Source organism: Furipterus horrens, unplaced genomic scaffold, assembly GCF_987537825.1.
Source record: "Furipterus horrens unplaced genomic scaffold, mFurHor1.1.pri manual_scaffold_4, whole genome shotgun sequence".
Lineage (NCBI taxonomy): Eukaryota > Metazoa > Chordata > Mammalia > Chiroptera > Furipteridae > Furipterus > Furipterus horrens.
The window spans coordinates 185,294,887-185,321,004 of record NW_028327174.1 but is presented as its reverse complement, the minus strand read 5'-3'; the positions used below and the strand labels follow the sequence as shown (position 1 = coordinate 185,321,004).

At 39.2% G+C, this 26,118-nt stretch overlaps 1 protein-coding gene across 1 annotated transcript in view; it reads left to right on the top strand.

Annotated features, from left to right (window-relative positions):
* Positions 1-26,118, top strand: part of SVEP1 (sushi, von Willebrand factor type A, EGF and pentraxin domain containing 1) — a 164,422-nt gene that overhangs the window by 10,616 nt on the left and 127,688 nt on the right. The window contains exon 2 of the mRNA XM_090274555.1: positions 23,666-23,921. Coding sequence (XP_090130681.1) covers positions 23,666-23,921 — 256 coding nt within the window. The remainder of the gene's footprint in view (positions 1-23,665; positions 23,922-26,118) is intronic.

Below are 26,118 nucleotides of genomic sequence, written 5' to 3'. Positions count from 1 at the left end.
CGTCTGGGCGGGCACAAACAGAGCCTGCGCTAGTGGTCTGCTTTCCGGCCTGGGGCCCTACGCCCACGGGAGCTGTCTAGGGGTGTCTGTGCACAGTCCTCTGCGTGTTCAGTGGGCCCTCCCTGTGCCCGTTGGGGCACTGATCTTATGTCCGTTGGGGAATGTCCGAGGGACGCCTGGACTCACGGCCCCGCGCACCTGGGCCAGTGAATGAGAGCACTTCCCTATGTGCGCCCCCGCGACCCAATGGTAGGGTTGAGGAGTGGATTAGCGCGCCCCTGCGCCTGGGCTCCTCCAGAACAGCCTACCCCACCCAAACTTTCCTCCCGTCTCCACCATCCACTAGAGAAAAATATAAAGGAGAATTATGTTCTCACTTGCCCGGTAGCACGCTGTCTCCTGTCCTTCAGCGCCAATGCCACTTGGTCGAGTCCCGTCTCTGCCAGCGGGCAGAGATCCGCTCTCCGCCTGACTCCTCTCTGGGGTAGCCTGTGGTCGCCAAAAATCCTTTGTGTGCTTCCCGCCACAGCTCGGGCAGCCGCCCCAGTCAGGAATCCCGTTTCGTCCCCTTTTTCTCCGCTATCCTCACTAAACAGGTTGTTCCCAGGTGGATTTTCTCTAATCCAGCAGTGCCTTGGCTCAACTCCCGCCAATGTCCAGCTGCTCACTGAGATGTTCTGTCTGCAATTAGACCAAACTGTAGACGGGTCTCCGGAGCCTAAAACCGCAACCTCTCCTCACTCCTCCGCCATCTTACCTCCAGAAGCTGTAACTGGATTCTTGTTGAAGCCTCTGGTTCATTTTTTTCCCTTCCTTCTTTATAAATGCATTTTATTTTACTGAAGTTTATTATATATAAAAATAATCAGAAAAAGTTTCTGTAAATACACTGTAATATCTTGGTACATACCCTTCTTGACTTTTTCAGTTGTCTAATTAATAGGTATTTTTTTTTTTGTATATGTACACCTATTGTGCATAAATAATATTTATCAAAAAAAAGAATTGCACTGTGCATTCTCTTTTGTAACTTGATTTTTTATTCCACCATATTTTCAATCTTCTTGCCATAACAAGAGGTATTTTATCATTTCTTCATAGTCACACAGAATTCCACTTTAGAATGTGCCTTTATTTTTATCATGTAATTATTGATTATTATATATTTAAGCTGTTACAAACTACATTGTGTGACTAATCTTTGCCTGTATCTCTAATAATTTCCTTAATGCAAATTTCTGAAGTGGTAGGTATTATTTCATCAAAGAGTATGCCCATTTCTTTAGGGCTTTGATAAACATGCCAAGTTGCTCTACCAAAGATTGGTACCAAATTGTACTTCTAGAATCAGTACCCAGGATGCAGCCAACACAGGTTAGTTTCATTTGAATATGTCTCCCCAACCTTAATTGAGTCCTATTTAAATTGCATTTCTTTATTAATGAGGCTGAATGCCTTGTTTCACATATATAGAGCTCTTCTTTTTGAATATTCATTAAAATATTTTGAGATTATTTTCCATTTTTCATTTGAGGGTGATTCTTTTTCTTATTGATTTGCAAATGCTTTTTAAATCTTCATGATACTAATCACCCACTGCTATGTACAAGGCAAATATTTTTTCTCAGCATTTCACTTGCCTTTTAAATTTGTTTATGATAGCATCTATCATTTTATCAATATATTGATAAATTTGTGCTGTTTTGGTCTCTCACGAGGTTTGAAAGACTTTTGCCTTTAAGAGATAAAAGAACTCCTGAAAGATGCTCCTTGTTTCTTGAAGCAGTTGCACCAGGCAGGGTTTGGTTTTGCAGACTCAGTTCTCTGTAGGTTTCCATTCCAAGTACTCACAAGGTCCCAGTGGCTGGCCTTCTTCCCGATGTCACTGCCCCCTGCATCAGAAGAAGCTCTCTCCATCAGGGGAAAGCTTGCCATACACTAGCTCCTCTGTTTGGCTTGGCCAGGTTTATGGGGCCTCCAAGTGCTGTTGATCCAAAACAGTTAAGTGGGTAATGAGTCGAGTACACATTGCTCGCCTCAGGACCTACTCGGTCTTCAGCTTTCTCCTTCCAAATACTGCATCCTGTCTTGGAAAGTGGGCTTGCCAGCAAGGTTCCCAGTGCCTTTCTTCAGTTTGAATCCATGTGTACTCTAACAACTGAAGACTTCTCAAAGTTAGTGTTAACTGAACTTCCCCTTGATTTTCTTTTTTCTTGTTTTGGTGGGTTATGAGAAGATGCAGGAGAGGATCAGCTGGACTCAATTTCCCGTCTAACCTGGAAGCTGACATGTCTTTACTGTAACTTTTCCAAGCCTCTGTTGACCATTCCTATGAATAATTAAAATGTACTTGGAGTTAATTGACAGAAGATGACCAGTGTTTAGAGAAGACATTGGTGGAGGTTTGAATATGGAGTTTTCCGTAGAGATCAGGCAAACATATTTCATTGCAGAATTAGTTTGAAAGTGGTAAGCCATCTAGTTTGGCTACAAAACCTGTATATCACGAAAGTGAGGCAGTTCATCAGATTCTCATGTGTGCGCAGAATGGTAATATTGGAACTGATTGTGCTGTGGCCTTTAAGTGAAATTGAAAATCATAGGGATATTTTTATGGGTATGAATTACTTTCCCCAGAAAAGTAGTTTTTCAGATCTTTTCCGTTTGACACTGGATGCCCACACAACTACACACAGACACAGACCAGGCAGACAGATATACAAGTACATAAAAATATACACAGACACGCGCATGCGGGTACACAATATCCCTCACAATTCAGATATCTTACTTCTCTTATGTAAAATCTCAAGATGTAGAATTTCCTTTACCAGTGTGAAATTTGCTGTTGTATTTCAGCACATAGGAGAGACTAAACAAAAAGGACAACTGTGTTGCTTTATTTATTTTTTTAAAATAATTTATTTGTTTGTTTATTTTTATTTTTTTTTTAGAGAGAGGGGAAAGGAGAAAGAGAGGGAGAGAAACATCACTGTGTAGTTGCCTCTCACTCGCACCCCCAACTGGGGACCTGACGTGCAACCTAGTCATGTGCCCTGACTGGGAATCGAACCAGCGACACTTGGCTCGCAGGCCAATGCTCAATGCACTGAGCCACAGCAGCCAGGGGATGTGTTGCTTTATTTTAAAAACTTGTTATCAGAATTGTACAACTTGATGGGGAGTATATGTGTGGACATGATTATCACACTTTATTTGAAGGGACCTTTCCTTTTTAGACACCCTCCCCCCACCCTCACCCCCACCCCCTGAACTCATCAAAGAGTACAGAGACTGAAGCAGTAAAATCTGTAGTCAGCACAGGTTTTTCCAGAGACACAATCGATAGAATGGGGGAAAGATTTAGCACCTGGAACTTAATTACATGAAAAGCTTTTACAAACTTCACAGAAAGTTCTTCAGCTTTTCCTCTCCAGGGAACAGGTGTTTTGTAATGATTTTTTGTCTGGGTTTGTCTCCCACTGCATAGTTATACACTGCCATTCTTAGACAGCATATTTTAGATTGGGCTCACTGTGAATGCAAGATGCTCCATCTCCTAAGTCTTCCGCATCAAAATCAAATCAGAACTCCTCACTCCCGCCTCGCTTTGGCTAAATATCTGTTAAACAAAAAAAGCATGATACTTGCTTTGGAAAAAAGAAAATTCTGCTTTCTTCATTGTTCCAAAGTTCCCGAAATATAATCCTCTGGTGGGGACTATACTGTCCCACCAAAAACCTTAGCTATAGAGGAGACTGGGAGGAGAGAGACAAAAACTCTTCCTAGCTTCAAGGACAGAGCATCATTGTATATGTTCACACCTTTATCTGGAGAGTAACCTGCTCTCAACCTCATGGAAAAAAAAATATCTTCTTTGAACTTTTTACATAAAACCTGGACATATGTAAGATGCCACTAGAATAAAACCCCGATGAACAAAATGAGGACCATTTTGCTTCCACGCAATAAATTGGTAATAGCTTTTGCACTGGGCTTTTTGATGGCCCAAGTGCCGAAGGAAGAAGGAAAACTTGGGTTCTCCTTTTCTGTAGGAAAGGGATGAGGGAGCCATTCAGTCTGCAGTGGACTCAGCTGCTCCAAACTCAGAGCATGATTTAGGTGTCAAGAATTGCTTACTGTTGTGGAAGCTACATTCTTTTTTGATGCTGAAAAGATATTTTTAACTGTATCTCTGGAAATATTCTCTCTTGTGTGTCTTAAACTTTAAACAATTCTCATATTGCTCTGGTCTTATGTACAAACTTCTTTTGTAATCTCATCAGAACTTTTGAAGTTTGAATGAATGAATGAATCATCAGTGCATAAAATAGACCCAGACCTCATGTATATTTCTCAGGTAAAAATGGTATTAAAATCCACTGTTTGGAGGGATGGGGGTGGAGCGGGGGAGGGAGCATGCAACTGTGCATGAGCAAATAATTCTCAAATATTGAATTCAAATTTCTCCTTAGTCTGGCATTTGCATACATTTTATTTATTAATTTCGTTATCCACAGCATAAAGGACCCGGTGGTATGTGATAACAATGTACACCTACTATTACTATTAAAGACGCTTACTGTTGGCTGCCAGTATCTTATATTTGGTTGAAATGCATCATGAGAATACTTGGTCAAAGACTGTGAATGTTTAGACACAGAGAGAGAGGGCAAACTGCTCTGTCCTACTTCACTTCTGTGGCCCAATGATGGGAAAGTCACCCCAATGTCCTTGTGGCACAAATGTACTCAGAGAGGATTTCTCTAACAGTGGCCATGAAATAGAATTATTAAATATGTTTATTCTTGACCGGATAGACCTCTAATTTGTGAAGATAGTTGTAAGTTACAAACCACTTTTATATTATGATTTCACAGAATCGGTTTTACAGAAAAGGCATAGGTACTAGGAGAGGTCAGGTAACTACATGCTAATCACAGAGCTGAGTAAATGCCAAAGATAGAGGGAGTCTAGTCTTCTGTCTTGTCAGCTGGTCTTTTTCCTCCTCTCCCCAACTCTCCATCCCCACCCAATTTTTACTGTATTATTTCCTTGTGTTGAGTGGTATCAAAAGCCAGGGAGAGGCAAGGGATTTCCTTTCCAGAGCTGCAAAAGTGTTACCTAAGTTATAACGCCAACTAGTCTAACCTAGAGAACAAAGAAACATGGCTTTCAGCCCATTTTCATCCCATGGGTTCATTCCAGTGGACTCTTAATGTATATATGTATATATGTGTACATATATCAATCATATGCGTGTGTTTGTGTTCTAAAATATATATGTATATTCAATATATTTTTAATTTTTGGCAGACATTTTAACATCAAGAGATAGCATTTTTTAAAGGTCTGATATGTAGCAATTCTGGCCATGATTTCTCTTAATTCATCAGCTTGTACTTGAAACATCATTATGTGGTCCTTGATTGCTAATTCCATGGTCTAAGGCAGAGCAATCATTGGCAGAGCCTGAGATCGTATATTCCTTCTCATTTGTCTTCTGAGCTTCCTTTTTAACCCAGTGAATTAGCTGGAATTGGGTTTAGCTGGACGCAGCAGAAAACCCTCAAGTACTAGTGACTTAAACACAATAGATATTTATTTTTCTCTCAAATTAAGTTTTGAGTAGGAAATTCAGGGCTAGTATGGGAGCTTTGTGGTGTCTTCAGGGGCCCAGACTTGTTCCTTTCAGCTCTCTGCTGTGTCATCTTCGGGTCTCCTCATGGTCTAAGGTGGCTGCCAGGGCTCCTCCCATCAGGGCTTATTCCAGACCCCAAGAAGGAGGAAAGGGCAAAGGCAGCCACGTCTCTCTTCAAGGAGACTTCCGTGTAGCTCTCATTGGGGAAAACAGGTCTCATGCCCATCCTGTTTCATGGAGCTTTGTTGCTACAGAGAAGGAAGAGGATGGATGCTGAGAAAGTGAGGTGTGGTCTTTGCCACGCGCGTGGGTCAGGGAGCACAGCTGCCTAACCACGGAACTGTCTGGAAGCCCCACTTCATTTCTTCTGGGAGGGGCACCGGCCTGGGCTAGCACAGGTGGGAGGGTCAGGCCCTCGTGCGAGATGATACTTCTTTAGTCAAAACTATCAGAGCTCCAGAGCAATCCATTTACACTTGGCAACAGAAACTCCCTACATTCATTAGTTTCCCAGGAGCTTCCACGTAACATGGCATTCACCCCTAAGTAGAAGAGCCTACAGAGAGTGATGGGACAAAATGCTCACTACAAAGTAACATCAGGATTTTATTGTTCATCAGGCAAACCCACGTGAACATTTCTCAGGGACACCTGGCTCTTCTCCGGCTTTTCCTGAGTAAGCTGTCAGGTTAAGAGACCTTTGCGGTAAAAGGAATTTCCTGTTCTCTGTTATCTCTGCCTCTCCCGTAGATTTGTTTTTCAAATGCTCTTGTAAAATTATTTTCTTTTATGTTTTTATTTTTAATTGTATTTTTTTCCCCCTTATCCTTCCCCCTATCCCCGGAATCACCACACTATTGTCCATTTCCGTGAGTCCTTTTGCCTTTTTGCTGGATTTCCCTCCACCCCTTGCCCAGAGCTGTCATAGATTTTTCAGATTGTTCTCCAAATCTTCCCAGGCCATATGAAGAATGGCTTTCTGGTGTGGAATCTGCTTATATACAGGAACCTGCCCTGGGTTTGGAGGCCAGCTATTGTCGGCATTCATTTTATTACAGTATTTCCCTCGCCATAAATGACAGTGGGAGAAAATGGAATCTGTAACATGCTGGTTAGTGCATTTTCCTATCGATCTTTATGAAATGATTTGGGAAGAATTTATTTTCTTTGCTATCTGTGTTTTTTATGTGGTCATTCAAGCTGTTGTTTTATTTCTGTAAAGAGTTAAGCAAAAGAAAAATTTCAAATTCAGAGCACATTTCTTTCATAGCTCAAGTCCATGTGGAAGCTATGAACTGAAAGATTATAATTACTACATATGTTGAGTTAGTGACAGCTGCCTTATTTCATATGATAGAGGTCATTAAAAATTAAGGAAAAATCATTTCCTATAAACCTAATAGAAGTATTTTAAAGAAAGTTTTGAGTTGGACTTATGGCATGAATGAATCATTTACTAAGTAAGGTTGATTTACTTAGTAAATTAGTCATTTACTAAGCAAAGTCCAAGTTGGGTATTTTTCATGTTGTAAGTTATTGCTAAACTATCTAAAATATATTTTGAGGTATATGAGTTCAATGCACTGTTTTCATTCCTGCTCCCAATAACCTTCATTGTATAACTCCTATCCTACCACACCCGGTGGTAGGATGTACTGGTTGCTAATGCAAAATACGAGTTTTTTGTTTTTCTTTATTTCAAAGATGACATTGGTAATGGAGAATGTGGCTTTTACTGTCCAGCTTCCTAATACTGAATCACTAAATTAGAGTGATTCGCCTTCCCAGGAGCAGGCAGCACTGGGCACACTGGAGCCTAACTCTGTAAACGTCAGGCTCTCCTGGCCAGCCAAGGGCCAAGAGAGGGGGAGGGAGGGGCTGAGGAAGTCCTCCTCTGTAGGGGAAGAGTGAGAAAGGACTCATAGGGCAGCCAGAGGACAGACAGGGACCAGAAGGCAATCCACACAGAAACTAGAGGCAGCGCCCACAAGGTCCAACTTTAATAAAATAAAAATATATCCACACTGAAATATATTGCAGTCAAGAAAATCATACTTTAAACACTATTTAATGGCATAGGAAATTGTCCAAATATCATATTAAATGAGCTGAAACTCTGTGTGTGTTACCATCAGTATGTAAAACTCTATCCATTGAAGTCCAGTTTTATAAAATATGTGCAACTCAAACTGGGAAGAAAAATTTCAAAATATTAACAGTAGTTACCTATACATAGTATATTTACCTACTTGCATACATTCATTTCTTCTGCATTTGAAAATTTAGTTAAAATGAACATGTATTGCTTACCAGGAAGTAAAATATTACTCTTTACCTGGGCATCTCAAGACATAGCCTGAAGTCACTGGTCTTCAAACAATCCTTTTACTTCTCAGGTTTCATCTTACATGTTCATGAGAAATTTTGCATTCTGTTCTACCATATAGCTCTGCTTTAGAAAATAAAAATGATGCTTTAGTTCAGTGGTCCCCAACCTTTATGACACCAAGGATGACTGGTTTCGTGAAAGACAATTTTTCCACGGACTGGGGTGGGGGCAGGGAGGGGGGTAGCTTTATAGCCTGTCACCAGATGCAGCTTAATTGTCACTTGCCATTCACCGACAGGGCTTTGATAGGAGTCTGCAAGCAGTTGATTTATTATGGTCTCTGTGCAGTCAAACCTCTCTGCTAATGATAATCTGTATTTGCAGCTGCTCCCCAGGGCCAGCATCACTGCCTCAACTCCACCTCAGATCACCAGATGCTCAGGCATTAGATTGTCATAAGGGGAGCACAACCTAGATCCCTCGCATGCGCAGTTCACAGTAGGATTCAAGCTCCTGTGAGAATCGAATGCCGGGCTGATCAGAGAGGAGGCAGAGTTCAGGTGGTACAGCTAGCGATGGGGAGGGGCTCTCATACAGGTGAAGTTTCCCTCATTGCTGCTTGCCTGCGACTGTGTGGCCTGGTTCTTTACAAGTGGCCTAGGGGATGGGGACCCCTGCTTTAGTTTATCAGGAAATTGAAATGACACAATTTCAATCTTTTTTTGTCAGATGCCAAGTGCTGTAGCACTGAGTCCTCCAGGAACTGGAAAATTGTGCTGGATTGAAAGCACTGACCCTCTAGACCATGGTCCTCACCCCAGCTGTCCCCTCCTCTCTCCTAGTGTCATACTGGGTCTTGAGAATCCAGAGTCACATTTTTTAAAAAAACTGTGCACAGGTCATAGTGGTTGTTCCACTGCTTGTCAGGCCACCTGTGGGCCTACGCTGAGGAGAGAACCTGGAGAGCTGGCCAAGATGAGACGCACAGCGGGTGCTGCGGCTGCCGATGGTGGCAATAGCTAACTCCGTCACGTGGCTGAGAGCCAGGAGAATGTGGTTTCCTTTGGCTTGTCACACAGAGTGGGACACTGAGCCACTGCTTTGTCCATCTCTCTTACTTTCCCTGGTAATACTCGTCAAAGAACATTCTCAGGGAAGAAAGATGTTCTCTAACCCACTCATGTTATCACATGTAAATGGAATCATTGCTTCAAAGGACCCATTTCTATAATTAATTCTTCTCTAGCAGTCAAGCTTCATTTTTAAAAATCCTCACCTGAGGACATGCTCATCAATTTTAGAGAGAGGGAAAGGGAGAGAGAGAGAGAGGGAGACAAATATTAATTGGCCGACCCCTGTGACCAAATCTGCAACCCAGGTATGGGCCCTGCCCAGGAATCAAACCCATGTCCTTTCGGTTTACGGGACCACTCCCAACCGGCTGAGCCCCACTGACCTCTTTCTCTTTCTCTTATAGTTTCTAAGCATAGGACCTGGTATCAGGGCTCAAGCTTCATATTTTAGTGTGATTTTTGTCCTTGCCTGCTGTTGTTGGTGGAGAGGGTTCTGTCACATTCAGATGTGTTGTTTGATAGTGTATTTTGGAATCAGCATCTCTTTCAACTCGACTCACTCGCTCTGACTTACACCAGTTGAGGCATATCTGCAGATAAGGCTTCATTCTAATCCCATGTTCTAGGCTTTACCTTTCCAGGTGAATCTAAAATTGACTTTGAAAGAAATGAACCAATATTTGTTTATTTGTGTTCTTCACAGTCCTGTTTCCAACCGAGATTGCTTGCTCTCTCTTTTTAGAAACAGTTTCCTTCAGAATATGCATGCTTGACTTTTTTTTAATCGTCGCTGCGGATGATTTCAGGCCATTATTGTTAGCATTTCCTAGCAATAAAGATACCATAGTTTAGGCTATTTGTATCTAATCAATAGTAAAAATCTGCACTTTTAAATACTTATCCTCAACAGAATGTTATGTGAGACTTCCTCTGTTGTCCCAGTTTTGGCACCAGGACCCAAGGCTTAAACCGAGAGGCACTGAGCAGTGACCATGTTAAAGAGAGCCACCAACCGAGATGGCGCATTCCCTCCAAGGTCACGGATACGGCGCAGAACAGGCCCTACAAAGTCCATCACCATGCTTCCCACCCAGCACCCTCCTCTAGTTTATGCCGCCCGATGTCTGGGGAGCGAGAGACAGAGACAGAGCAGACATTGGGATCTCTGGGAAGAGCAGTGTTCAGAAAGGCAAATCCCTCCCGAACCTCAAGGAGTGCCTTCCCCTTGCAGCAGCTACACCATAAGGAGACCAGCTCTCTCGACACTGGTTGGCATTTATTTGGGTGGAAGCTTTGATTTGCCGCTGTGCCTATTTCATGGAGACAAAGCCAACCAGAGACAGGGCCAGTGTCTCAGTCTGGGTTCTGCAACCCGAGATGAGGATTCAAGTACAAGTAGCTTAAGTGGAAGGTGATCCTTGATAGGGCAGTGGGGACTCGAGACAAGGACGGGAACCGACAGCAGGAAAGGTGGTTGGTGTTTAATCCCACTGGGGACGACGGTGAACCAGCCTAGAATTCACGCTTTAGAATCGTCATGACTGAGAGGGATATAGGATTATTTAGAGACCAGCTCCCATCTAGCACTGTTGAGTGGTGCTTCCTGGAGGGCGTTAATTCTCTGCTACTCTTACTCCCCCTGCAAGTGGACCGAGTGTTCTCTAGGCACCAAACCGTCCCTCAGACAGAGACGCAGATGCTGGGATGTGAGAGCTGGGGGCATTGATGGTGTCTCCTGTCCCAGGCAGAAAGGCGGCCTCAAAGGAACAGTCTCTACTACCAACATCTGGCCAAGCAAGGATGTGTGACTTTTCCCCGGGTGAAGGAGAAGCACAGGAAGTAGCTGGAATTCACCACCCCCTAGGCAGGACAGCTCCGGGAGTAAGAACATATTGGGTGTGCTGCTGGCGGTGGCATCTGAGGAAGGTGGCGAATTCTCCAAAGAAGTCACGCATAGGCCGGCATTTGGTAGTTCACAAACACAGAAAGCACCAGGGACTTTCCCCCTATTTCCTTTCGCTTTTTGCATTCCTGAAATTTCCTCTTTCTCTTCTAGTTTCTAGGCACAGGACCCGGTGTCAGAGTTTAGTAGGCAGAAGTCGCTGAAGTCCCAGCAGTGCACTTCATTCAGAAAATTTGCAGAGTAACCTGTATTCACATACTTAATATTTTCCCAAAGTGTGGAAAAATACTGTAGGGAAATAGTGAATTAGATAAGGAAATTATAAGGAAATGCGGTGCATAGCTCTTTTGTAGCAGTTTATTTTTAAAAATCTTTTGGGTATTTTTTCCCAATAACATTTAGGCTCCTTTTACCCCTCTCCCCCCAGCAATCACCACACAGTTGTCCACATCCATGAGTCCTTCTTTTCCTTTTCTGTCACACCGTTTAGGGGATATCTGCCTCCCCTGTGCTTGTCGAGGACAGAGATCAAATCTTATTTGACTTTCTATTTGCTACAACACCTAGAAAACAGTATTCATGGTAACTTTAGAGTTCTTGAAAAGCTATATGTTTAATGTATTTGGTGTTTTTATTTTAGCATAGCGTTGCGCTTCTCTGATTTCTTTTCTAACTAAAACAAGGATAGTCATGACAGCTTCTCCAAGGACTATTCAGTGAATGCTTGACTTTTTAAATGATGGATTGTAAACAGGGGTGGATAGTCACTCACCCTTCAGACAACTTTTTCATGAAAGCAATAGAAAGTGTTGAGTAGAATTTCAAACCGGTATGAATCCCTACCTTTTCTCTCCCTAATCTGGTCAAGGAAGCAAATCCCACAACACCTCTGGAAAGAACTCCATTCAGTGAGTTCGGAGGGAATCTGCGGACATCTGTTTTTAATAGTGTCCCCTCTCTGTGTTACTGTCAGCACTGCCCGTTAACCACCGCGGTCATGTTATCCTCCCAACACCACAAGTTCAAGTAGCTCTTGTTCTGTTCCTCCGCCCAGGACGTTATCACCCACTTCTTGGCTCAGGTAGAGTTGTATGGTGATCAGTTATAGAGTCACAATTCTCCCTCATCCCCTGTCCTCTCATGTCAGTCTCCACCGAGATCATGACTTGTTTTAACTCACAGCTCAGACTAAAGTGTTGAGTTTTATTTTAATTGGTTTACACGATTGACAGACATATTCTAGCAATGTATTAACAGTTCCTTTTACCAAGCCTGAGGAATGAGTAATTATTACTTGTCAGGTGCCACTCTAAGCACTTCCCATATATGAATTCATTAAATCCTTGCAATGGAAAAATCTGTTTAGTTAGGTGGCTGTTATTATCTCCAAAGAACAGATGAGGAAACTGAGGCATAAAGCTTGTAAGTAACTTGACCAAAGTTACACTGCTGGTAAGTCAAGGTACTAGAATTCAAATCCCGGCCGTCTGGGTCAAAGTCAAAATTTGTAACCACCGTGAAATACTGCCTCTCTGCTATATTGTCAGAAGATCTAGTAGATGCAAGACCCACTGATACTTCATCACCAATGAAGTTTACTGGAAAGACATGCAGGGAGGGCAGCCACCAGAGGGACTTGGGTATGTGGATGATCAAGCAGAAGGCCAAGTGGAGTAGACACAGGATTAATTCATTTAGAGACTGTCATGTGAATGGACACTCTGAAGCACCTGATAATCCCAGTGTTCACCCTTATTTGTCACCTTCTTTATCTCCCATCAGTCTGGGGAATTACCTCTCAGATGCCATTTTCGGCAGGGTAATTCTATTGGCTACCATCCCCCACCTCATGTACCTTAACAGATGCATCTACCAATCATTGCAGATGCCAAGCCACCAACGCAGCAGGGGATCATATCTTCTAAATACTTGCTGTCCTCTCATTGATCTAGTTTCTGAATTCTTAGATTCCTCTGATCCAAGGTCAGTACTCAACCTCACACCCTTTATTAAAATAAAAACATGACTCAAGCAAAATCAATTTTTCTAGTCCTAGGTACATCTAATCCTATCTCAAAATATCAGACAGCATAAACTTAAGTTTATAAATTTATATGCCAAGTCACAGTACAAAACTTGGTCTTCCACCCTAATTCAATTTATCCCAACTTAGGATATTCAGTGTTTCCCTACATCAAAATATTTCTCTTTTTTTCCATATGCCAGCCCATTTCACAAAAGAAAAAATCTTTATGAGTATTTTAGTAGCTTCTTCACGTTAAAAAAATTATTTTTAGCAATCATCTCTGTGGTCCTCAATGCTTAGAAAAATATTTCTTCAAGTACTTGAGGTAGTGAACTAGATTTATTTAATACCCAATACATATTTAAGAAACACCGTCACTATTATAAATGCAAGTGTGTAATTAAATTGTAAGAATTGGTTAATCCACCAAAGACTATATTATATTCAAAGGGCTTTTAAAAATCAACACCTCTGAATGATGACACATGTAAATATTACTAGAGTCATAGATTGATAACTTAATCATATACATATAATAAATATTATAATTATGCAAACTCAACTGTTAATCACTTGAGGTTTAAAATAAAGGAAATGCAGAATTTTTTGCTCTATAATGGCAATTGATGTGGCCATCCATACAATCTAAAATACAAAACTGGAAAAGAAAAACAAGAAAAACTCCAAATCTCATTTCTTTGGAATGCTAATAAATGTCACAATTAAATGTGTTTTAATAAACTTACAATCCTGTAACAAATAAAACTCACAATAAGTTCATGAACTCAAAATATTCCTTCAACCCTCACACAGATGTGAGTACATTTGACTTGAAATGCATCTGGCTTTTGAAACGAATCTGGAGTTGCCTTGTTGCTGAAGCCCAAATATTTGCAATATAATGATTAGATTCTCTGTCTTTCATATATTCTAAACTCCTGCTAACCATTTTCTTCATAGTTACTCTGAAAATACCTGGTAAAAGACATCATTTCTTCCTTAATAGCTCTGAATCATAGACACCATTAATATTGTTATACTTGCATTCTCCCAGTCTCTACACCATGTTTCTTGGCATTTGGCACTTGTTTTTTGGAAGGACAATTTGATGTGATAAATTTCCAAAACAGTTTTTCTACTGGATATGTCTGGACACAGCATTAAATTCTTACCTTTGTTTGTCGCTCTCTTCCCCTATAGTCTATGTCAATCAACAGCCACTTTCACTGAGAACAGCATGCATTCTCTTCCTAAATTACCAACCACCCATGAGGTAGCAATGCAGGGGTTGAGATGGATCATTTATATTCTTTCTCTGGGGAATCTGGACTAGGACACAAAGACCTCTGAGAAGGTAGATTTTGTGGTGTTTGGCTTTTTGGTTTTTGGTTTTTGTTTTGCCTGTACGTAGGGCATTTAGAGTTAAGATAGCACGGAGAACCAGAGAAATCTCATCAATGTAAGGAATGAATGAAGACGTGCAGACAGAAGTTGAGAGAAGGAAACAGATGGAAGGCTGGATGGGGTAGCCTCTGTGTTCCTGTGGCTTTGTTGTTCCTATTCCAACCCCTCTTGAAGCCCAGTTATTCTTTCTGCTTTTTGGAGAGATATTTCTCTATGCTTCCAAAATATCCCCCACTTTGGTTAAGCTAATTAAGTAGATATCCAATCCTTGTTGACAACCCAGTATGGTTAAACCATCTTTATAATTTTTATCTTGAAACTGCAAATACCTGTAGTTCAAGGGGAACCATTAAAAGTCTTACTAATTTCCATCTGTAAGTGTTTGTCTAAAGATAATTTTTACTTCTTTCCTTATTATGAGAATATTACATCCATAAATAGTTTTAGATAAAATAGAAAAATATTATAACAGTTGCAATCGTCTCTTATTCTTTTCTGTGTATTTGTGAGTGAATATATAGTTTTGATATGTAACTATATATTAAAAGTGTTTTCTATAATTTTTATTTAAAAAAATGAATAGTGAAATTTTTCATGCAAAAAAAATTCTAAAATTACCTTTAAGTATGTCTTATCATATAGCTATACCACAATTGAATTTTTAAATCCACGCCTCTCAATATTTCCTTTCTTTTTGATTTTCCTTCATCTAAAATGAGTAATTTTTTATTACACTTGTTTCTGTTTCTTGCCTCATTATGTTACCTAGACTTCCCACCAAGAAATGATGGGGCATTCTTGCCTTGTTCCTGAATTTAGTGAGAATGCTTCCAGCATGATTTTTCCCATTAAACCAATGGTAGCTCTCTTTGCCATATTATGTACATCTCTATTTTTTTGCCTATGTCATTTATAAAGTCATAAACTGGTGTCCAACAATCATTTGAAATTATCTTACTTTTCCTTTGACCTTTTGATGTGAGGCACAAAAACAAATTCTCATGTTTGACTTTATGAGCCAACTGCCACTTGACCATACTGAATAGCCATTGAACATTTCAACTGACATTTTATAAATTTATTCATAACAGTATTAACGGTGACTTTAGTATGTCGTTGTAAGTTAACAATTTGTTTAATAGTGATATGGCAGTTAGTCCTCTTTAATTTTTATTTGGATTCTTATGACTTTACTTTTCACTCTCCAGATTTTCTTTATTCCTTGTGTGTTTATAGAATGAGTGACGGAATTTGGCAGTACTAAAAATGTGTTTGGTCTTTTGCGTGTTTGTTCTGTTGTTTTTTGTAGTCTGGATTCAGTCTGCAGCTCTGCAACTCCTGCACACACCATTTCACAATTTGATATACTGTCCCTATGGGTCCATTTCAAAATGATTTGTGTCCGTGTTTAATAGCTAAAGCATGTATGTGGGTGGAAAAACTTTGTGAGGATAAATCTGAGATTAAGTTCTTTCTTGACCCACTGGTTCTTCTGTGATTTGGCTAGACTGTAAGAAATAGCCTAAATGTTCTTCGAGCCAACATTTTTTTCATTCTAGAATGTTGGTCTATGAAGGCTGAGTAAATACTTAAAATAAATGAGACATACTAAATATGATTGATTTGATAATTACAGTATAAATAAGAAGGCTTAGTTATAGCAGAACACCCTTCCCAGTTACACATTTGTCATTGTTTTATTTTATGCTTGTTTGTTTTTAGTTAATGTTTCCATCATATCATCAAATAGAATAGTTAAAAATCCCTAGCACAGTGCCTAGTATATAATAGGAACTCAGTAAAGATTTGGTACACATTTAAATATAATATTTATAAGAATTTTCATTTCTCAACTGCAGGACAGGATTCACTGTAAAAACAATGTTGAGACTAGAATTTATTAGTTTATTCTGCATGTTGGACATATAGCTAGTGAAAATTAAGACATTTGTCTATTCTTTTATCCACTATTTCATAGTTATTTTTTGATCAATGATAGAGTGAAAATATAAAGGTCAGTCCTTGTGATCTAACTTGGAACATGGCTAAATATGTAAGCATCAACTCTAATTATAATGAGGTTAGTATAATGCACCGTAGTTGGGGGCAGTGAATGACAAGGATTTAATATTTTTTACACAGCAGAAGAATTTAGGATAGCTTCAAAGAGGAGATGAACTTTGATCTGGATTTTGAAGAACCGGTAAAAAGTGGGGGTAGACATGTAGGGAGATAAGAAAGAGTTGTTAAGAATTTTCAGGCAGACTCTCTGGGCTCCGACCTAGTTTGTGGTGACGTGGCTGAGCACACCAAGAAGGTCAGAATCATAGGTAAATATGGGACCCGTTATGGTGCCGCCCTCCAGAAAATGGTGAAGAAAATTGAAATTAGCCAGCAAGCCAAGTACACTTGCTTCTTCTATGGCCAAACCAAGATGAAGAGATGAGCCGTGGGGGTCTGGCCGTGTGGTTCCTGCATCCAAACCGTCTCTGGGGGTGCCTGGACCTACAGCAGTGTTTCTGCTGTGGCAAGGCTGAAGGAACTGAAAGACCAGTAGCAGCTCTACAATTTGAAACATTGTTAGCCCGTAACAAATGGGTTGATTTAGGTAATGAAGTTACTTTGGTTTGTTAATTTTATTAACTAGATATTCTCTGATTTACATTGCATTAATTTTGCTTTCTTAAAAGAGCCTTGGAACAAAAAAGTTCCAGGCAAGACAAACATCAGGTAAGCATGGTAGGTTCCTAAACCTCCGAATAGACTCGGGTGTAGCAAGAATGTAGTATGAGAGGTAGGTTGGGGGTGTAGGTAGGAGATTGGAGTGTGGTAAAGGGTGTGGTTGGATGTATTATTTAGGACAGTCCCTTGACATGTAAAAAAAAAAAAAATTAGACAAAGGCTGGGGGCAATAGGACTGTGAGGGAGGGAGGTAATTCAAAGGTGAAATGTGTGGAAGGGTTACTAAAGGTGATAGAGCAGAAAGAAGGCATTATATTTTACTCCTAGACTGCAGACTTGTAAAATATGTCTTGTAGGGATAGATTATATAGCCATATTTGATATGTCTTGAAAACAGGAGGAGAGGACACGTTGAGTTTGAGAGGCCTATGGCATGTTCAGACAGAGGTGACCACTGGAGCTTCATGTTGGGGTTTAAGAGTTTAACTTGGCACAGGTTTAGGAATCACTAGTCTCCAGGTAAGGCTCAAATTTCTGAGTTATCATCATTCCCCAGGGGAAGAATAGATAGGAGAAAGAGAAAATTTGGAAATGATATAAAACTGCAAAATAAAAGTAAGTAAAAGCCCTTAAATAAATTTCTAGGAGATTGTCAGCATTTTGATGTATATATTATCAGTCATAATTATATGTACATGCACATACATGCAGAATACTCACACCTATATGTACACTAATATGATAAAATTGTGTTTGATATCTACTTTAAAATTTTAATGTTATTCAACAATATCATTGTAATGATATTATATGATTGTCCCATAGTTTATTTAACTAGTAACATATTGTTGGAATTTTATGTAATTTCCATTTTTCATTATTGGAAGTTATTCTGGGATGTAGTACATCTTTTTGATGATTTTTTTTATGTGTATCCATGGTTGTTTCCTTAATATATCCTGAGATGTAGAATTTAAGTTAAAATAGTGTAAAATTTTTAAGGCTTTTGTCGTTTTGCATGCTGTGCTCCAAATATTAGCAGTCCCAACAGAAGTATATTTTGCCAGATATTTTACATTTAAAATTTTTTTAAATCTTTGGTCATTTAAGAAGTGAAAAGATATTATTATTATTTAACTTACATTATTTTGGTTGCTAGTGAAGTTAAATGTTTTTCACACTTTCTGACAATAGATTTTTTTGATCTTTTGTTTGGTCAAAACACCAATATTTCTGCTATTTTCCTTTTTCTTTTCTCTTAGAGATATGTAAAATATTTTTTATATTTTAGAAGCCTTAATATTTTATTTGATAAGCATATGTATTTTCTCATTTCTTCTTTGTTTAGTTCTGATTTTTTTTTTTTTTTTTTTTTTTTTGAGGAGGAGTAGAAGTTTTAGGAAGACAATGCTTACTCTGGTTTTGTGCCTTATTGAGTGGGCTGGAAATTTCAAAGGATTTTAAATAACAGTGAAAATACTTAGAATAACTGATTGATTCCTTCCCTAATTGGGAAATAATTTCACAATTGAGCATAGTGTACATTGTTGCTTTGAGATAATCTAACAATATTATCAGTGAGATATCATTTTATTTATCATTTTTTCCTTAGAAAAGCAATAGTTAATTTTAGTCAATTCCCTTTCTAGCATCTTGGATTATTATTTTCTTTTACTTGGGACAATTACTATATTGTATTACAGCAAAAGACTTTCTAATTTTAATTTTATTTTCATTTTTGCATTTGAGGAATAAGCCTTATTCAATAAAGAAGAAAGATTCTTTGAATATTTTTTTAATTTAGTTTGGAAGTATTTATTTAGAATTGTGCTTCTGTGTCTATCACTGAGATTAGTCAACAACTTTCTACACTAAAAATTTGTACTAAGTTTAATCAGTTTGAATTTCTGACATTTTGTCTTGCTACTAGCAATGTGGATTTCTAACTCTTCCGGTGTCTTTTGGGTTTTCTTGCAATATTTTCCTCTCAAAGCCTTCTCCTCCTACACATCTTGGTTTCCACTGTAGCCTGTTCTTTTTCTATGGTTTTTAGTTCCTACTTCCATAGAGACTAGGACTCTCCTAAATCCTAGTTATGCAGGTGACGTTCAATTGTGTTTGTTTTCTTCTTATTTCTGTATAAAATTATGTATTCTTCTAACTCTTCAGGTTGATTTTACAGTTCTTGCGTTTACACAGTATTTCCATAGACCTGCTCTAAGCTTGTATTTTTTCCTCCTGGGATGAGGTTATATCTGTCTTGACCTGCACTGTCCAATACTGTAGCATCTAGCCAGATGTGGCTATTTAAATTTAAGTAAATTAAAATTAAATAAAATTGCCCTGGCTAGGTGACCAAAAATGATGACATATGCCAGGAACGAAAAATCTCCACAGATTGAGAAAATGCTTCCAAGAATGAGTTTTGATGCTTATTTAATATGTTAGAATCAAAGGCGGTGATGTAAGGAGGGCTACCATCCTTTGGTGGTAGATTAAGGGAGTAGGAGAAAGAAAAGGGGGGAAATCTCTAAAATTGGATAAAAGCAAAACAGAGACACAAATACTTCTTTTACATTGGTGGGTACAGGATAATTAACATTTGCAGTGCATAGAGATGGTATGTAGGCAACCAGATAGCAGTGAGGGGTCTGTGGTCATGTGCTCTGGAGCTGGGATTAGTGCCCTGGAAAAGGAGATCACTCTGACATTCAAAGGTGTGTTAATCTTGGGTGCAAAATGGACAGACTCACTTACAAAGATTGACGTTTGTCAAGGAAGCTGCAGGCCTAGGATGTCACTCCTTGCCCCCCTCCCCACCCCTCCATGACCTGATTTTAGTTAGGAATTTCCATATTCAGATCAGCCGCTGTGGTTCAGATCATTGCTCCTGCCATCTGGTCTCCCCTGAGCTCGTTGGGTTTAGTATGTGGCCTCTTTTTTGTCCACAGTAACCAGGAAAATAAATGCAGTGCCAGGAGTAATTCTTCATTGGCAGGAAAGTGGGAAGAGAGCTAACACTACATAAAACCAAACAGTAATATGGAAGAAAAACTGGAGACATTTCCACCAAATCCAGAAGGAAGGAGGACAAGACAGAAATGAAAAAAACAATAGAATATATGAAGTCCAGGAAATGAGGAGCCAACAGATGCATACATAACTTTTTTTCCCAGAAGTACTATTCAAAAATATTAAACAATAAACATGCCTTAAACTGGAGAGTATTTGACTATTCACGTTAAAAATATTAACTAAATAACAGACAAAGCTTGGTGAAATTTTAGAATTTGAAGGATGAGACAAGTCTTATATGTAGCTTTGCATGTGTCTTGTTTGTAGTTAATGGTTCCTAACAGAAAAGCAAGTGTGGCAAACAAGTTGTAACGCGGACATAATTTACTGGCTTTCTGCTCCCTGGAGGAGAACAGCTTTGATATATTCACAATAGGCTACAGTTCATGAAGTCAAATTTTTTAAAAGATGACTTGTGAGGTTCTCTATCTTGAGTGACTGTCCTCACTCAAGGTTGGCTATAAAGGTTTATCACAGCCGAGGTTGGGTGATGGTTGGAATTACCTCACATGTGATTCATTGCTAGAACCTAAGGGCAAATATTGTCACCAAATCAGATTTGTTGTGACATCTCCTGTTTTTTTCAAGACCATTTTTCAAAATAGTTCTCTTGTGGCCTTACTTTTGCGGGGAGGGGGCACTGCAGTCTTGTGTAACAGTGATGGATCTCGGGTGTTAGAACAATGTTACACAACCCTGCATTTTTATCATTCTAATGACTATTGCTGGAGAAGGGGAGCTTACTTCCCTGCCAGATATTTATACAAGCTAATCAGAGGCTTGATACAATACAGATGGTGATAACCTTTTACCATACAAAGTTCATGTTCAGTCTTTCTTTGGCAGCAAAGGGTTTGCCTCATTCGGTGTCCTGGACCCAAAAGTTCTATTTATTAAATGCCTTACACAGGATAGCAGATGATGTAAAATACTTCAGGAACACTGAAAAGGAATCGTGTGCTAGGCCTCTGCCACATTCCACAGAAATTACCACAGATCTATTTACTTCTTAGATCTGTGGGACGAAAAATATTTTTCTTGCATTATGTTTTTATTCAAATACAATGAAACACAAAGATTGGGGAGAGGGACAAATGATTTTCAGTAAATTATCCACTCCTCCTCCAAACGAAAATCTTGTGTAATTCTTTACTTGGACTACTTACTAGTCCTGCTATTCTTCTTACTATTTTAAGCTTAATATATTGCCTTGCCAACAGATATAATGGTTCCTGTAAATATTCACCCATTTCCTACAAGAAGAGAAGGAAAACAGAATTACAGCTTAAAGCACTGTTTATGTAAGGAGTCACACAGCAAGGCATTGCCACCAAATCCTAACCTGGATATTGAGGAATATTACTGATGATGGGCTGAGATTAATATTACAAAATAGCATTTGTTTATGTCAGAAGGACAACAAAGGCATGAAAAGGAAACTCTTTTGTACAAAACTATACAAAATACATTGCATGTGTACACATGCACACAGACACAGATATTTCTACCTTCCTGCTGCTCACTCAAGGCCAACTCACTCAAGTAACTGCAGCATATCCTAGCCTTTATCGACTCCACCCATTCATTAATTAATTCATTGAATAAATATTTATGAGCACATACTCTGGGCAAGGCACTGCCAAGAATATCATACTGAAAAAGGAAAAACAATTTACTTTTTTTCTCTCTCTCCTTTCCATCAACATTCTCACTGTTGTATTGTCTTATTTACAGTTAACTGCCATGGGTTTGTAGGAGAGTAATAGAAATGAGCAAAAACTTAGGGGAGTGTCCATGGAAGTTGGGTTATGATTTCAGAGTGGAACCACTCAGAAAAAAAATTTTATCACTTAGTTAAGAGCAAGGATGGTATAAACACAACCCACCACATCTTGTAGTACTAGAGCTAGCAGTTACCCTTTGAATACTAACATAAAATTTTAAAGACAAATAAAATAATATCTAGTTTTATGCCATCATAACAAATCATTGAATTTTTCCTCAGTGTGTGTGTGTGTGTGTTTCAGTGCATTACAATTGATAGAGCTTTTTGTCTGGGGCAGGTACTAACTGAAAGCGTATTTGTGTATGTATCATACTTTATACATTTCAATCATTATTTTTATTAATACTCAAATTACCCTTTATTTGACCAGAAGGAGCTTTTTCAGCTGGTTTCTGATTCTCTTTGGCCTTAGTAGCCTTTACTAGCTTATAGTAGTAAGTTTTTTGGAAAGGAATGGGGTGAAGTACTTGAATTTCTCTTCTCAAATTGCTGACTTTCCAGATATTCTCCAGAGTCATTTTTAGTGTAATTGTCTTTAAATTCAGGTTTAAAGGCCTTATCTTTAGCTCACAAACACCAAAAGAAATTGGTGAGGATTATTGGATTCGAATCTAATGATTATATATTTATGAAGAATGCTTTATATAAACATGAATTTTATGGTCTTAAGATAATATGGGTCTTATGGCTGAGTCTGCCCTTAAAGTGAATTGAGACAAAGTGTTTTTTTTTTTTTTAATTGTATCATCCCCTTTTAACTTTAACAAAACATAGGATGTAACTGTAGCTCTTCTTGAATACCTTCTGAATGTAGTATTTCTTGACTTACTGCCTAATAAGCATTGAATGCCTTCTAAAAACTTGCCATAAAATATACTCTGGCACTTCTTTACCTTTCTTATCCAATAATTATGAAAAGCAAAAACATGCAATTTAATTACAATGCCAGATTCACTGCTGGATTCTTTGTGCCTGTCCAGTTTGATGTTACAAAATACCAATGGCAATAAATAGATGCCTTTTTTTAAAACATTTTATTTTTTCTTATAGAGAAGGAACAGCATATAATGTTTATAAAGCATAACTCACTTGTCCTAAAATAATAAAGCCCAAGTGTCAGGTTGAGTAAATCATAATTTTCTCATGAAGCTATAGGACATCACCAGCAGCAGCTGATTTTGTGCTAATAACTGGGTGGTCCCAGTAAAAAAGATGAAGTATTGAATCAGTTCTACAATATTGGAGGAGCCGTGGAAAAACAAATATAAAAAGCAGGTTGGTTATTATTAACCCTGGAAAAGACGTTCACTTAAATTTTCCTCCAGTTAGGCTCTTAGTGTATGGTCATGAGGTAGAGGAAGATAGATGATAGGTAGATGATAACTAGATATGCATGCTTGGAAGTAGATACATGGGAATCAGATTTGGTTTATGTTTTGAGAGCCTGAAAATAAATAAGTTTAACAACAGTGATAATATTAATAAAAATTCATTTCATAAACATTTGCTCTTCTCATTAGCAAGCTGCATGGCAGTACTGCTGATGATGATGCATTTTAAATGCTTCTAAGGTTTATTGTGGTTCTCTGAGTCCACTGTAGGCTCCAGTCTGTGCCTGTTTCTCTTCAAGATCAATGTTCCTTTTCTCACTCTAGTGAAATGCTAATGATCATACTATTTTACATAAGAAGGCAAGCACATAGTAGGTGAATGCACTATGCACTCTTACTGTCTGTTTCATTACAGCAAATTCTTCGTCATGCCAGAGAAAACGCGACAAAAGTTATATTTCTCATCACTGACGGCTATTCCAATGGGGGAGATCCTAGACCAGTGGCCGCGTTGCTGCGAGACTTCGGAGTGGAGATCTTCACATTTGGCATCTGGCAAGGCAACATCCGGGAACTGAACGACATGGCTTCCCTGCCGAAGGAGGAGCACTGCTATCTGCTCCACAGTTTTGAAGAATTTGAGGCTTTAGCTCGCCGGGCATTGCACGAAGGTAATGGAAATCTAATGGCATAAGATGGTGCATTGAAATGGGGGTTCCTTCTCTCTTATGGCTTGAAACCCACTGGAGGGTCATATCCAACCCTGTGAGGTCTTTGCTGAGCGTGGTGCCCAAGTGTCCTTGGTGTATTATGAGATGTGTTGAACTTCATAAATAGCGATGGCATTCTGACCTTGCAACAGCAGTGCTTTTTGTTTTGATTTCAACAGCTGTGATATATTTTCACTAAAATATCCATACGCTCCCACCAGGAACTATTAGCATCAATGGAATGAATTGAGGTGTGTTTTGAGGCCACACACAGCGTGGGAAGCCTTGACTTAGATGTCATTTACAGCTATCTGGAAGGATGAAGTAACCATTCTGAGATGTTCATAGTGGATCGCACCAGGATGTTTCTAGAAACACACATGAAGATATAGGGACGGGAAGTGCTTAACACATACTTCTTGACCTGACAGTGTGAAGATACATAAGCTCTGTAAAAGCTGAAGAGCAACGGGGGATAAAATCAGCAAATCCATGCATTAGGATTCTTGGTACACATTTATTAAGGTGTTTAGTTGCATGGTTTAAGTAAGAAGAACTTCAGGCATGGTATGGGCATGTGGCGTGGAGATGATAGGAGCTCTAGCCTCATCCCAAAGCTACGTTGCAAAGTAGGCTTGATCCTGGCAGGGATCAGTGTGAAAGATTTGCTTTGGTGGGCAATTCATGGTAACATGAGCTTTCAAGCAATTAGTGATGATTCTAATAAGCAGATCAGCCCTACTGTAGTTCCAGGTGAAGAGTCTAGGGCGAGATCTCATGCTAGCTATGGATGCAGCAAAAAAAGAAGAAGAAATCCCACTTAGCCATCTACCAGCTGAGTGGCTTTTGGCAAATTATTTAACTTTTGTACTCCTTCAGTTTCTTGTTAATAAAACAGGGCGTGAGACTAGTACGTAGTACATAGGATTATGAGAAGAATTAAATGAGTTGATACATATAAAGTGATTTTAAACATTACTGAGGACCTATGATACTAAGCCCTCACTAACTGTCCATTGTTTTTACCTGAAACAATTAATCTAACATCTATGAGCCTCAGTTTCCTCTACTTTTAAAATAGAGTTACTATATAACATTTTTAGCAGGAGGATTAAATAATATATTTAAAATTTCACCAAGTATAGTGTTCAGTACATGGCAAGTTCAGTAACTGGGGTTTTTCTTCATTTCTCCTCCTCTCAGGGAGAAGTGGTATGTTGATTGGGAACACAGGGTGACTATGTTACTAAATGGAATTATGAAATTATGGGTGTTATTAGCTGTATTGGAGAAGACTGATTTCCAGTGCTACCACCCCCCTGTCTTGTGGGATTGGGGCCCTCTGCCCTAATACAACTTCACCCAGAAACTGGGTGGAATAGAACCTTCTTTTGGTTATAATATCAGAACAGAGTTTTAGAAGACATTACCTTTTTTATAATAAACTAACATTTAGAATGTGTAATACTCTGATTGAGTTTCCAGATTTGGTAAGGAAAGATCCTGTTTCTCTGAAAAAAAATGTAATCAGATCAAAAAGCAATGAGCCTTATTTCCTCAGCTTCTATGTTCTCTGAAGTTACTTTCAGTTTGGATGGATCCACTCTTGGTCTCAAGACTGTTCATGTTTCTGGCCCTTCTAAATAGGCACAGGTTACAGAATGATAGCTTTCCCCGTATATAACTTGTTCACTTACTGTCAGAACATGGCAGCAGTGGGACTGCCAACCTGGGCTTTTGAGATATGCAAATGAACCATATGTAAATTAACCTGGTCCTGGCTTCTCCCATAAGAACTAAAAATGGACTTTGTTCATTCTCAGAAGAAACGCTGATGGACCTAGCATGACATATTGACTGGCCTGGTGGGGGGAAAGCAGGGAGATGTAAATAACCTGCTGAATGTGTTAATGGGTAAACTTACCCTAACCAAAATGTATGTTCGGAAAGGTGTGGAGAAGGAGCCTACAAATGTTCAGGCAGGTGATTCCTATTGGCCCTTCTGGGTGACCAGGGGTCTTCACTCCTCCTCCCTCTCCCCTTCCCCTTTCCTCGTTTTCCCCTTTCCCCCTTTTCCCCCTTGCTCTGAAGAGCCCTTGAGTTGGTCCAGGAGTCTCCTCTTCTCTCCAGCCCCCTTCTCACTCTTCCCTCAATAAAC